Consider the following 14617-nt stretch of genomic DNA (forward strand, 5'->3'; position numbering starts at 1 on the left):
AAGGGGGAATAAGACTGTGATGACTATTCTTGGTTGTCAACGTGACTGTATCTGGATTAACAAACAACAAAAAATAGAGTGCACACCTGTGGGAGAGGTCTGCTTATTTTGAAGTATGAAGATCTAATTCTAGTTTAGATCTTTGAGGGATGAAGTCATAGCTTTAATTCAGATCTTTAATCCAGATATAATCTGGACCACCTCTTTTGTTGGAAGGACTTGGAAGAATGAAGCTCTTACTCTTTCTCTGTAGCATGCATGAATCTTCAAAGTTAGTATTAGTAAAAACAAATCTGGGCTGGTTATTGGGGTAAATGCTGGAAGATCAGAGAAGCAGAACAAGCCACAGCTACCTTACCTCGCCATTTCCTCAGCTGATCCTGTTTCCTCAAGCTGGAAGCCTTTAAGTCCTCATCCAGATGGATCTCAACTAAACTGATTCTTGAAATCCTAAAATCTTAACGAGCTCAAGTTCCTGGTCCTCACACCTTATATACCTTTCTGCTTTCTGGGATTAAAAGCTCACTTCCTGGGATTAAAGGCATGAGTAACCATGCCTGACTGTTTCTAGTGTGGCCTTCAACTCACAGAGATCCAGAGGGATTTCTGCCTCTGGAATGCTAGGATTAAATGTGTGAGTGCCACCATTTTCTAACCTCTGTATCTAGTGGCTGTTCTGCTCTCTAACCCTAGATAAGTTTATTAGGGTGCACAATATTTTGGGGAACACAATACCACCACATTTCCCCTTTTTGCCTAAAATTAAAAAAGTTTATAACTAATACAAGAAAAATTATCCAATAAGTATATACAATATATACAGTCAAGAATTACATTAACAATATCTAGTTCACCAACATTTGACAGATTCAGACAAAAAACTCCATTAATATATATTAACAATGTCCAGTCCAGTAACATTTGATAAACTCAGACAAAAAAAATTCATTACTTATCCTATTTAAAACAAGTAGTTCCTTTTTAAAAGTGGATTCAACAATTGACCTTTTTATCTTATCATATTCATATTCTCTCTTTTCTTTTCATAATAGATTCAGTAATCTACCTTTTTATCATTTTTATATCTTCCCCTTTTTCTTTTTAGAGTAGATTCAATGATCTACCAATTTATCCTATTATTTCTTCATCCTTTTCCTCAGAGTAGATTCAATGATATACTTCATATCTATATTCTCTTTTTCTTTTTCTTTCTTTCTTTCTTTCTTTCTTTTTTTTTTTTTTTTTTTTTAGGCTTTGAGCAGCACCGTTAAGCTGAGATTCATTCTGGATGAGGGCTGAGAGGCATCCATTCTGAGGAAACAGGATCAGCTGAGGAACTGGCAAGGTGAGGTGGCTGAGGCTTGTTCTGCTTCTCTGATCTTCCAGTGGTCACCCTCAATACCTGGCTCCAGATTTGTTTTTATTAATAAGACCTTTTAAGATTCATACTACATATTGCGGCTTGCTCTTAACTTGTTATCAAAACCATTCCTTGACTGGCATTAAAGCCTGCTTCTTTAAGATTGTATCATATAATGCAGACAAACTGACTCATCCAGTCTTGAGGAGTGGGCATCTACTGGATTATTGGGCTTTCCATTCACAGCCAGATATTGTTGTATTAGATAGAGCACTGCCTGTAAGCCATTCTAACAAATACCCTTTCCATAGAGAATCATTGTATTACTTCTAGAGAATGCTGGTTAAGACACCAGGCTTGTAGAGAGGACATGCTAGAGCAGTTAGGGTCTCATAACAGTCTCAGCTCACTTACAAATTCCCAATAGTCACCAAAACTGTAGCCTTCCCCAGGTGTTTGCTCACTTCAGAGAACTCAACCCTCCTCCTCGATGATCACGACCGAATACCTTGCCATGCTTTATTTTTCATATTATTGGGTATAGATATGAGGAGGGTAAGTGCCAATTTTAGGCAGTGTTTATAAAGTGAGTGTTCAACTCCCCATGGGTGAATTACTGAAAAAATTCTTATGAAGCAGAGAGAAATGTCTAGCTTTGGAAGGAGGAGGTGCTGAATGACTTCCCCTGTGTCACAGGAGAGACTCCTGGAAAGGAAACCACAGCTTCTGGTCAGTTCATGGAGAACTAATTAGTAAGGAGGCAAAGGCTTTGCCCCATGACATCAGCAGACCCTTTACTGGGCATTCTATTGTATCCTGGACAGCTCTTGGAATCCACAGTGATGTCACTAGTGTTGTAGCAACACTGACTGCCTTGAGTCATTTGTTCAGTGACCACAAGCTTGGCCTCTAGACATGCTGTCTGGACGTAGAAGTCTGTTTGGCAGAGGGAATGGACAGCATGGAGAGACCAGAGTAAGGCAGAAGGAATCTGGTCCAAGGTCTCCCTGGAAAACATGGAAAAAATGGTCCTGGGGAAGAGGTAGTGAGTTTTGGAAGGGACTGGGGAGCTTTCTGGATGTGGTGGGCTTCAGCTTTCCAGGGCTAGGGCTAAAGAACTGGGAACTTCTGGGATGGAGGCACAGAGAAATTAATGAGATTTCTGTACCATGACTGGATTTCACTGCCACTGGAGTCCTTTATTTACGTGCCAGTGATAATAGGGAAAGGAGAGAACCCTGGAAAATCCTGAGGTTCTCATACATGACATCATAGCCACTAGCAGGGCAGGAGCCCCCAAGTGCTGCTGTCTTCCAGTGACCCCTGAGGTTTCTGAATTACCAGCTGTTGATATCACACAGGTCTCCAGTTCAGCCGGAAAGCTGTTAGATTCAGTGGACCTGGACTGAGACTGTCACCTTCTTGCCAGCTGTGGGTGTCCTGGAGTGTCAGAGAGGATGACTTTGTGAATCTGGTGACTATGTTTTAGCCCTGCATGGCTTTTCCATTAACATGAGACTCTGAAGCCTAGAGCAAGGGACTTGGGCCTCCCTATACTACCCAAGTGATTATAACAGTTGCAATTTTCTCCATGCATCTGAAAGCACATGGCTGAGGGCTCTGTAGCCAAAGTGCATCCTCTACAGTGTAAGTAAGCCTGAAGAGGTTGTCCACTGGGTCCCCTTGTGCAGGGAGACATTCTGAGACATTCACCTCCCTATAGAGAGATGGGAAACTGACATCCACAGAGGGGAGACTCAAGTTTGGGCTTTCAGAACCTGCCTGGGCAAAGACTCATCTGTCAGTCACTTTGTGCATCTTTCAGTGTGTCAGGATTAACTGAGATGAGGTAGTGTGTAGGGCAGGTGCTGTGCTTTGATGTCTAGAATTGGGTATTACTGAGATAGCTCACCTTGTCTAGCATGACTTGTTAGTGTGATATAACATCTGAAAGGACACAGTTTTCCTCACATCACTCATTTCTTCTGGGGTCCACCAAGTATGCTTCTGAGGCCACAGTCTAGACTTCTGGTGAATTGTCAATCCAGACCAAACATGGTGCTAGTTCTTCATTTCAGGACTGTCAGTAAATTCCAAAGTGTGGCTCTGGGAAAGGTCTATGGTAAAGGACCACTAATAACCTGTCCTCTTGTGCCCTTGGCCTGCCTCTCTCATGCTCTGATGGATGTTGTAATTTAAGCTGGCTGTGTCACCTTTCCTAAGGGCATGCGCATTGTCACAGGAGGCTCCAATCAAAGCGTTTAGCTTTTGTGTAGCTCTAGGGGTAGCACCACTGCAGTGACACACTACATATTATCACCATGACTATGACACATTTGATTTTCTGTGAATGCCTTTGTATATCTGTGTGGAGCCTCTCACTTGCCATTCATCTTCCCACAAACCCCAGTGCAGGAATGGAGCCTTACTGCTTTTGGGATGGAGACACATACCTAGCCATGGTGCTTGATACTGTAGCAGGGACATTTGGAGTAGCTATTGGCTGCCAGAAGCTTTGACCTTCCTTGAAGTGTTGTGGTGGAAAAGTTCTCATCAGAGGTCCTGCCCCTTACTACAGAGGCTAGATCCCAATACAAGCCTGAGTCAGTCATCTGCATGACAGAGATTATATTCTAAAGAAATGGAGGAGTCCATTCTGCTTGATGGTTTGGGGAAGGTTCCATCCCATTTTCAGAGCCATACATGTTGCAAGTTTCTGAAGCAGCACCAGGCACATTGTAGAAAGCCAGTGTTCTTGGTGACACACACTGCAGTGCCCATGCTCATCATGGTGGTGTCAATTGGTTAAAATCTTAAGGCAAGTCCACGTAGTTAAAAGGGAGGTTTATTTTGTGGGGTAACTTACAAGTGAAGAGATAGGTTACAGGGTCTGGGAAAGGTGAAGCATAGTCTGGCGGTGTTCTTGGGAGAACTCTGCTCAGTCTACCTCGAGCATTCAGGGTCCAGGAACCAAGAGAGCCAGCCCATCTGGATCTCGAATCTTCAGGGGTCCTCTCTCGGCTCCACCTTGTAGGTGTGACAGTTACCTAAGCCTCAATGAGGGTGGTACTTCCAGATCAAAGCTGGAACAGCTCCCGACTACAGGTGTCATCTCAGGAATAGAATTCATATATTGGTGCCATTGTCTGAAATCCCAATTGTATGACCCCAGGGAAATTTCAAATCTAAATGAATCATTTTGCTTTGAAAGCAATAGGAGGCATCTAGCTGTTGTTGACAATGAAGACCACACAGTAGTCATCCCAGTCCTTTCTGTGTTAGGAAGGAGTTTGTTTCCCTCACATCACAGGATGTATGGAGTAAGCAATACAAGGTCTGGAAGTGTTCAAGTCAAAATTCACATGGAATAATTATCTGTCCCTCTCTGGTTACGGTCTTGCTGTACTTCATCCTAGTGGATTCCTACAATTTCCATGAGAATCTGATGCCAATAAGAAGGGAGGGAAACTCCCCTGGCCATCTATCTACCATAACCTCAGACAGTCAGATGACCCGAGACCCCATCCTCTTTATTACAGGTCCAATGTGCTGTTGTTTTAGGCCTTCCTTCTTTTTCTTTAAAGAGCACCCATTTTTTGCCTATGCACACTTTTTTCTTAACTACAGTTACTATCAAACAAAACAAATTATTTGAATTCCAAATCTTCAATTATAGAGAAAGACCAGATTCTTTAAGTACAGAGTTTCTAGCTGCTCTCCTCTTACTCAAAAAACCACAGACTGGTATTTCATCCTATTTCAGCCTTGCATGGCCATAAAGAGGCCACTGAAAGTCATCATGACCATGAAATCTCCAGCTGATTCCCATGTACCTGTTGATTATTGCCACTCCTTCCTTTCAATCTCTGATGGAGCTATTTGCTCAAGAATGTTAGTAGATAGGATTAAGACTTTGATGGCTATTTTTAGATGTCAACATGATGACATCTGGGAATAATATAACCCCAAGATGGAGGGAACATCTGTAGTCTATTTCTGCTTAGTTAAAGTAGGAAGAACTACTTTATTGTGGAACTTTGAGGAATGAAGTCACACCTTTAATTCAGATCTTTAATCTAGATGTAATCTGAACCATTCCTTCTGCTAGAAGCCTATAGAAGGACATGGAAGAAGGAAGCTTTTACTCTTTCTCTGCTTGCTCTCACCTTGTTAGCACATCCATTCTTTCACTGACATTAGAGTCTATTTAAGGTTACAGCATAATATCAGAGACAGCTGAAACATCCAGTGTTTAGGATGAAGAAACTACTGTATTCTTGAACTTCCCATTCATTTCCAGCCATTGTTGGATTAGCTAGTGTACAGGCTGTAAGCCATTTTAACAAATCCCCTTTTAAAATAAACATTTATTTTTATAACTTATGTTACTCTAGAGGCCTGATAATACACACCAGGCATGTAGAGAGGACATTCTAGAGCAGTTTGGGTCTCATAACAGTCTCAGCTCACTTACAAATTCTCAATGGCCATCTTCCCTTAACCTCAGCATTCCTCAGGTGTTTGCTCACTTCATAGAACTCAACGCTCCTCTTCCACATCATCATGGTCTAATTCCTTGGCATACTTTATTTCTCATATTATTGAGTATGTATGTTAAGGAGAGGAAGGTCCATTCTTGGGCAGTGCTTATAAAGTGAGTGTTCAACTCTCCACGGGTAAAGTAGTGAAAAGATTCTAAGGAAACAGAAACAATTTACCAGCATCAGAAAGAGGAGGTATTGAATGGCTTCACCTGTGTCACAGGAGAGACCCCTGGAAAAAAATCTCAGCTTCTGGTCAGTTCAGGGAGAATTTATTAGCAAGGAGGCAAAGGCTGTTCCTTGTGACATCAGGAGTCCCTTCTCTGGCAATTCTATTGTATCCTGGAGAGCAGAGCTCTTGGAATCCCCTGTGATGTCAATAGTGTTGTAGCAACACCAAGTGCCTTTAGGATGTTCGTTCAATGCCTATACAGTTTGCCTATAGACATGTTGTCAAGACTTAGGCATCTACTTGGGAGAGAGAATGGATTTTGTGTGATATCAGAGAAAGGCAGAAGGAAGCTGACCCTAGGTCTCACTGGAAAGAATGGAGAAATCAATGGTCCTGGGGAAGATGCAGTGAGTTCAGAAAAGGGTCTGCGGAGCATTTGGATGTGATGGGCTTGAGCCTGCCAGGGTCAATCAGGAACTGGGAGCTTCTGAGAAGCAATAGACCTATCCAGCTTCTCTGGGTTCATGATGGTTAATATGATATAGTCAGGAATTGACAAGGCTGTAGCCTTTGTGCTGGGGACCCTCTGCTCTCACTCTGAGTGGGGAAGGAGGCACAGAGGAATGTTTAGTTTTCAGTACTATCATTGCACTTCACTCCCACTGGAGTTCTTAGGTTGTGTGCCAGCAATAACAGGGAGAGGAGAGTGCCCTGGCAAAGCCTGAGCTTGTCTTAGCTTACATCGTAGACTCTAGCAGGGCTGAGGCACCAAGTGCTGCTGTCTTTCAGTGACCCCCTAAGATTATGACTTCCCAGCTGTGGGTGGCACACAGGTCTCCAGTTCAGCCTGAGAACTGTTAGATTCAGTGGATTTGGAATGACACTGTCCCCTTCTTCCAGGATCTAGGTGTCCTGGGCTGCCAGTGAAGATGGCTTTGTGAATCTGTTGACTATATTCCACCGCTGCATGGCTTCTCCATTAACATGAGACTCTGAAGCATCATCCAAGTGATTTGGGCATCCCTATACTACATGAGTGCTTGTGAGAGTAGCAATTATCTCCAGGATTATGTACAGGAAAGACATGGCTGAGGATTCTGAAGCTTGTACATCTTCTGTAGCTGTGAATAAGCCTTAGGAGGCTGTCCCCTAGGTCCCCCTGTGCAGGGAGACAGGGGAAGCCAGGTAACTTCTGAGACACCCATCTCCCTATAGAAAGATGCGAGAACTGACATCCACAGAGGGAGAGACTCAAGTCTAGTCTTTCAGAAACAGCTAGGGCAAAGTTTCATCTGTCAGTCACTTCCTGATCACTCTTTAGTGTGTCAGGATTGACTGAGATGAGGTAGTGTGTAGGGCAGGTGGTGTCCATTGATTTCTAGAATTGGTGATTACTGAGATACCTAACTTTGCCTAACATGTTTGTCAGTATGATATAACATCTGAATGGACATAGTTTACCCACATCACTCATTTCTTCTGTGGTCCACCAAGTACACTTCTGAAGCCACAGTCTAGACTTCTGGTGAATTTTCAATCCAGGATGAACATGGTGCTAGTTCTTCATTTTAGGACTTTCAGTAAATTCAAATGTGTGAAATGTGGCTCTGGGAAAGGTCTATTGTGAAGGACCCCTAAAAAATCTGTCCTCTTGTGCCCTTTGCCTGCCTCTCTCATACTCCAATCCATATTGTAATTTAAGCTGTCTGTGTCCCCTTTCCTAAGGGCATGCGCATTGTCACAGGTGGCGCCAGATCAAGGAATTTGGCTTTCATGTAGCTCTAGATGAAGTACTACTGCAGTGACACACTACATACTATCCCCATGAATATGACACATTTGATTTTCTGTAAATGCCATTGCATATCTGTGTGTGGCCTCTCAATGGCCATTCATCTTTCTTCAAACTTGAATGCAGGAATGGCCCATCATTCTTCATGGGAGTTTTTGCTCTTGTGTCTGAGGGCTCCCCTGGGGAACCCTGGTTCTTGTATCTCCAGCCTGATATGTCACTAGTTAATCACACTTTTGGTAGCTATGATGGCTGGAATAAATTCTACTGAAGGTGAGGGGTAATTTTCATCAATTATGGAAGTTATCCTGTTCTGACAAGAACCCCACAATCTCCCACCACACTAACAGCCTTGTGCATCCTCCACAAGGTGCTTGTTGCTTTCAGGGGACTGAACTTTCCTCTCCACCATCCTTACTTTGTTGCCTAGAAACTTTTTTCTTGTGTTATTGACTAGAGGTTTCACGAGTTGGATGAGCCATTTCCTGGGATGTGTTTAGAAGTGAGTCTTCAACTTCCTGACCATGATGTAGTGAACATATTACAATATAGCAAAAAGAGCTCTCTGGGTTTGTAATGAGGAGGTGATGAAGGTCTTCCCTTACATTTTTCGGAAGGCTCCTGGGAAGGGCAGTATGGCTTCCAGTAAATTGCAGAAGATATAGTTTGTAGGGAGGTGAGGGCTACTGCTCGTGAACCCAATAGTTCCTTCTTGGGGCGAGATATTGTATTCTGGAGAGCCCTTGGCATTCTCTTGATATCACCAGTGTTGTAGGAACACCAGGTGACTGTGGGGTGTTCTTTCACTGCCCATAGACATGTCAGCAAGACTGAGAAGGCTGCTTGGGAGAGAGAATGGAGAACATGGGGAGACCAGAGAGAGGCAGAAGGAAGCTGGGCTTTAGTCTCAGTATAAAACATTGAGAAATAAATGGTTGGGGAGGGAACAGTGAGTCCTAGGAGGGGGTGGGAGCTTTCTGGAGGAGGTGCAGCTTGAGCAGGGCCTTCCAGTAGTGGGGCTCAGTATCTGTGAATTTCTGGTAAGCAATGGACTTATCCTGCTTCTCTGGGTTCCCTAAGAGCAGACCCAGAGTCAACAATGTCTGATGGCTAGTTTGGGAGAGCCATGAATATTCAAACCTGAAGTGGCTTTTCTGTGAGATCCTTAATCTCATTCTGAGTGGAAAGGAAGGCCAGCATGAGCAAAGTGGTAACTAATTAGGTGTCCTTCTCTGGGTAGGGTGTTGCTGCACTTCATCCTAGTGGATTCCCTCAGTTTCCATGGGAATCTGATGCCAATAAGAAGGGCGGGAAACTCCCTTGATCGTCCATCAAAGTCTCAGATTTTCAGATACTTTGGTCCTGGATACATGTGATGAGGACTTAGTACTGCTATGCTCTAGGGACAATAGGACTTACCTGCACCACATCAGACATGAGGTGACACTGTCCTCCAAATCTACATGGCTAGGCTATCTTATGCCTTCCAGGGCTGGGGGACTGCATTAGAGAGGGAGGCACATGCCTAGCCATGGTGGTTGAGGACAGATACATAACTCATGTGTACTAATTTGAGGATAATTGACCTACTTGGGGCTCTCAGTGGGGCCCTAGCATTTCCTCTTCCTGGAGCTTCTTCTTGGGACTAGCATGGATTCTCCTGCCCCTATGCCATTCAAGTGTACAAGTTCACTTTGCTTTATCTTCTTGCAGGGACTACTGGGAAGGCACCAACTCAAACCTCCACCTCCACTGAGCAGGAGCAGCAGATGACAAAGTTAGAGAAGCTCACCCTTCAGCTACAGAGTATAACATACGAGCAAATTGAACTGCATGGGATCCTGGCCAGTTATACAGACAAGGATTTACAGAACAGGTAGTCATTATGTGCACTTCTCTGCTGACCATCTTGACCCTACAGTGTGTAGCTAAGCTTTCCTGAGGAACCGGTGGCTGAACCTCCAGGGTGTCCTGGTACCTAAACTAATTTTCCTGAGTGCACAGACCCTGCGTAGGTGTGAGATGGAGACACAGGCTATTCTTATTCATCCAAATGAATATCAGACCATGTGGTCTGAATCACACTCTGAGGATAGGGACATTAGTGTGTGAGTTCTCAACATGCATTTCAAGAGGCCTTGGCAGGTGTTGGCTTGTGGGAGATGCTAAGTTTTGTGAGTTTGTGGTGAGTCTTTGTAGTTGACCAACATATGATTGATTATGTGTTGAAGGCTCCTGGCAGAACTGGAGGGGCCTGGTCCCATTCATCCATCTCAGTTTGTGGCTGGAAGGCCTGATGTTTATCACCGATTCTCCCTTTTCCTCCTCCTTATACTTTGAGGCAATTCCACCTACCTGCATTTCATGGGCAACCTGACTGTATGTGGTGTGTTTGGGTGTGTAGGAAGTAATAGCCTGAAGCTTTTCTTGGCTCCTCCTTATACTCTGAGACAGTGCAAACTCTCTGTATTACATGTGCATTCTGAGTATATGTGGTGTGTGTGTGTGTGTGTGTGTGTGTGTGTGTGTGTGTGTGTGTGTGCATGTGTGCATGTGTTAATGTGTGTGTTTTAGAGGGCATGAGGGTATGTGTGTGTACTCCTTGGAGTCTAGGTTCTGTGACACAGCCTGAGGATTTGCAATTTTCACATTTTCCATGGGATGCCAGTGATAACGCCAGGGAGATTCATCTTGGCCACTGTTCTCACTTTGGTGAAACTTTGAAATCCCTTGTGGAGTTTATAAAGCCTTCCTGAAGTTGGGACTCCTCCCTGGAAATACTCAATGTATGCTCTGGTCCTCTGTGTAGCAATAGGCAGCCATACATGAGAATCCCTGTGGTAAAGACAGGAAAAATGTCACTATAGGTTTCCGGTGGCACCAGATATGTGGCACAGACTCCTTGGAACTTCTTAGGTAGATAATCTGTAGCTCCAAGTTCACTGAGGGTGCTCATGCAGCCCTGGATAACTCTCTTGAACAACCTTCTTCTTCTGTCCTGAGGACATGATAGGAAGTTTAATAAACACCAGGAGGTCCCAGTGTATAAGTGCCAGGCTGTGGCATCCATGGGGCTGAGGTGTCCAGAACATAGCCTGATTCCATATGATCCTTGTGGCCTGTGTTCATGGGGTCCTTTTCTCCAGGGGCCATGCCCTACTACAGGCTGAATTCTTTTGGGATGCTAAAAACGGAGCATAAGCAGGTGATGTCAGACTTGCAGAAATTGCCCATGGAGATCTGTGACGGTGTGAACAAGGTCAAACAGCTGATTGAGGAGAATGTATCCTACAGGTATGTGCAGGATTTATCTTGGGAGGGACTGATTCTACCATCTTTCTCTTTCACCCAAAGTGAGGGCCCTGGTTCTTGCCTGTGTGCCTCTTAACAAGCAGTCTGACATGTGGTCCTTGGCTTTGTGCCACTTGAACTCAGTTTTGCTAAGTGTGAAAAGACACTGAGTCCCTCCAAGAGATGTCCTGTCATCCTTGGGAGACCCTTAATAGAAAAATGGTTTGCACCATGAAGAGTGTCGGGTATCCTAGGACCTCTGGAGCTCTGACCAGGGCTTCACAGAGCTGGTTTCCATGGTAGCCATAGACAGAACTGATTCTGGTTGGAGCTTTTTCCCTCCTTTGAGAGTGTTTTCCCTCTACCTGCTGCTGCTTTCCCAATATCATGAACAGTTAAGAACAGGTGTGGACTGCACGCTGTTCTCAGAGGCACAGGATCCCTTTTGGCATCAGGGTTTTCAGAAGTAGTTTGAATCTTTCTGCAATTTGGTTATTCTCTGGATTTGGCCTGCATCTAAGTGATGCTGGCTTGGCTACTGAGAGCTCCATTTGTGGGCTCTCTGGGCATCTGGGACTTTTCAGCACTGGTGGAACTTGGACGTAGGAAGGGCAAATGGAGGCTGGCTGGGACACACCACGTTTTTTTGGATTTTCAGTTAAATCCATGGCCCGATCCTCCAAGATTGGACTCATCGGAAGGAGAATGTACATGTGTTGAGACTCAAGAACAGACTGCTGTGGAAGGAGCAGACTGAACTGCAAGAGTCCTGTGAGGATCTGAAGAGCCTCCTGATGGAGGCTCATGAGATGATCTGTGACCCTCAGCAGGTAGGCTGAGACAGTGGGAACAGGCTGCCCACCTGTTCAACCATAAACATAGAGACACCCATATAACCATCCACCCATCCATCCAGACTCCCACCTACATACCATCTAATTGTTGATTTCTGTGATCATTCCCGAGTCTTTCTGGAGAGGTAGCCTCTTGCAAGAAACTGGATAATTGTCAAGCAAACCTTCTTGCTCTCCTAGAAGCTGCAGTACATTCAGAGAGCTGGGTCAGCCACATATCACACACCTACATGTCATTATGATCAGAGGGCTGCTATGCAGGGAGGTACTTAGGGAACAACACAAAGCTTTCATTGATGATGTCAGTGGCCTGTGGCTCATTTGCTTTGCAGGGGTCTTGTGAGATCACAGGTAGGAAGCAGCCTTCAAGGCCTAGAGTCCAGCCCCAGTGCCAAGTGAGTGGTTCTCATTGTCAACATTTTGGGTGGCATGTGGTCTTCTCCTTTTTTCCTGAATCCCAGTGTGCTCTCTTCCTCTTTCAAGCTCTTGGTTCATAGTGACAGAAGCCTGAGTACCACCTTTTCAGTCCTTTTTCTGTGCGTGGTGCTGGACAGTTCTCCCATCCTGGAGCTTCCAGTCTGGAGCTGACTGGATGACCATAGATGTGGGAGGACTTTGACAAGATGATTGTTAGGGTGACTGATTTGAGGCTATATGAGCACATTTTCTGCTATCACCTCAACAGAGTCTCAATAACTTGTGTGCTCTCCTAGGAATTTTTAGTCCCTAAGGGATGGATAGCCGTGTAGTGGGTATCAGTTGAAAGACCTGATGTGCATATTTTATTCAACTGTTCATACAGCATGATATCCTCTTTATTGTTTTCTGCTCACTCTGATTTCTGTGGTCCATGTGTGATCTATGCAGGCATGTGTAAATGTGTACATTAGTGAGTGTGTTCTGAGGCTACATAATGAAATCTGTGTTGTCATCTGTTGCTCACTCCCTTATTCCCTTGAGCCCAGGTCTTTGACCCTGAAATTTTCTCTTTGGGCTAATCTAGCTGGCCAGCACTCTTTGGATCTCCTGTCCTCCAAGGTAGACCTTCTGTCTTGTTTTGTCTAATCCAATGTTACACATTTAAATTGCTCAGAAAGAGGAAGGACACATTTGCTTTCTCTTTTGTCTGTTTACTTTAAAGTTTTGATGCTAATGTGTTCTCTAATAAATAACAAAAATCAAATAATACAGCTATTTTAAAAATAAACAGTAGGCTTCTTTCCTTTCAGTGCACAGAGCTAACACCACAGGAAATGTTTGGTTTGTCTCATTGGCTTCACAACACGGAATCCCACAGTGCATCTCCTTGCTGACATTGTGTTGCTGACTATATCATGTGCATGGCTGTGTCTCAGAACAGATTCCCTCTCATAGTTGTGCAGAGTGCTGTGTTCCTGAAAAGCACTGCAGGTGATGTCACTGGCCTCCTCCTGACTGACACTGGGCTGAATTCATATCATATGCACTGTCATCTGTTGAAAATTTTCCGGGTGTTGACCGTGGGTCACTTTATTTTTCTTGGGCTATCAAGGTCATCTGTGGAGGAGCCAGGATAAGTTTAATGAAAAGACTATGACGGGTCAACTTGGAACCTGTGGCGTCAGTGAGTTTTGTGATGGATAAAATTCATTCAAGGAAAAGTAAGTGCAGGCCGAGGTAGCAGTGCATTGATGGGTGTAAGAGCCTTGTAGACAGCACAGAGGACCCACTACCTCACCCTACATCAGAACAGCAGTCTTCTCATTGACCATTCTAGGTTCAGCAAGTATTTGTGTGTGTGTGTGTGTGTGTGTGTGTGTGTGTGTTGTGCTTTTCTGTGCATCTCTGTATGTATGTGTGTGTGTGAACTTCTCCTCTGTATGTGTGTTTGTGTGAATACTGTCTATTGCTTACACAGTAGTATTCCTTTGTGTGTGTATGTGACCATGTGTGGATGAATGTATATGTGTGTGTGTGTCCACGTTTCCTGTATGTATAGGGATAATTATTTGTATGTGTTTGTGAGTACAGGTGCTTATAGGTCTAGGTGTGTGTTTGTACTGTGGATTTTAAACTCTCTTATTTGTTTTTATTTCTACATATTTATATATTCACTTCCTCATCTTTAATGATGATGGAACCAACTTTGTTGAAAAAGTACTGTGCCCCCTCACTTGGCATCCATCAAATACTGTATGATGCTGCCCATCTTTCCGTATGTCCTCCTACCTCACTAGAACAAAGGGACAAAAACTACTGTACCTCAGTGGTTTTCAGGTATTTGTAGAGAAAAAAATATTTATCTGCCCAGAAATCCTTGGAGCAAACCAAAGGAATGTGGTACATGAAGTTTAGGAGGAGGTCACTGTGGCAAATCAAGGTGTCTGAGAGGCAGGATAGCCTGGCTGAGGGTTTGTGTCCTTGTCTGCTCTGGGTGAATGGTGACTGCACATTCAATGGTCAGGTGGCTTGCTGTGTCTTCTCTATATCCTGTTTTGTCCTCATCCACATTGCCTGCTACCACTTGCTTTACCCCTTTGTCTAACCTTGACTCAGTTAACCTTGGCCTTGGAGCTTGGCCTGCATGTTAGTCCTTGAGGGATTCTGACTTGCAGTGTGCTTCCAGCT

At 44.2% G+C, this 14617-nt stretch overlaps 2 protein-coding genes across 3 annotated transcripts in view; one reads left to right on the forward strand and one right to left on the reverse strand.

Annotated features, from left to right (window-relative positions):
- The window catches only part of LOC131919654 (disks large homolog 5-like), a 406205-nt gene that overhangs the window by 265062 nt on the left and 126526 nt on the right, over positions 1-14617 (forward strand). Inside the window, exon 1 of one of the 2 annotated variants that reach the window (XM_059274049.1) lies at positions 9945-11159. The exons of the other annotated variant lie outside the window; for it this stretch is intronic. Within the exon in view, the coding sequence (XP_059130032.1) occupies positions 10993-11159 (167 nt within the window). The 5' untranslated portion in view covers positions 9945-10992. Of the gene's footprint in view, positions 1-9944; positions 11160-14617 lie in introns of those variants that run through there. 2 annotated transcript variants of the gene reach the window in all.
- The window catches only part of LOC131919657 (disks large homolog 5-like), a 77713-nt gene that overhangs the window by 22585 nt on the left and 40511 nt on the right, over positions 1-14617 (reverse strand). The gene's annotated exons all lie outside the window — the stretch shown is intronic.

The sequence above is a fragment of the Peromyscus eremicus genome, chromosome 9 (assembly GCF_949786415.1).
Source record: "Peromyscus eremicus chromosome 9, PerEre_H2_v1, whole genome shotgun sequence".
In the NCBI taxonomy this organism is placed as follows: Eukaryota; Metazoa; Chordata; class Mammalia; order Rodentia; family Cricetidae; genus Peromyscus; species Peromyscus eremicus.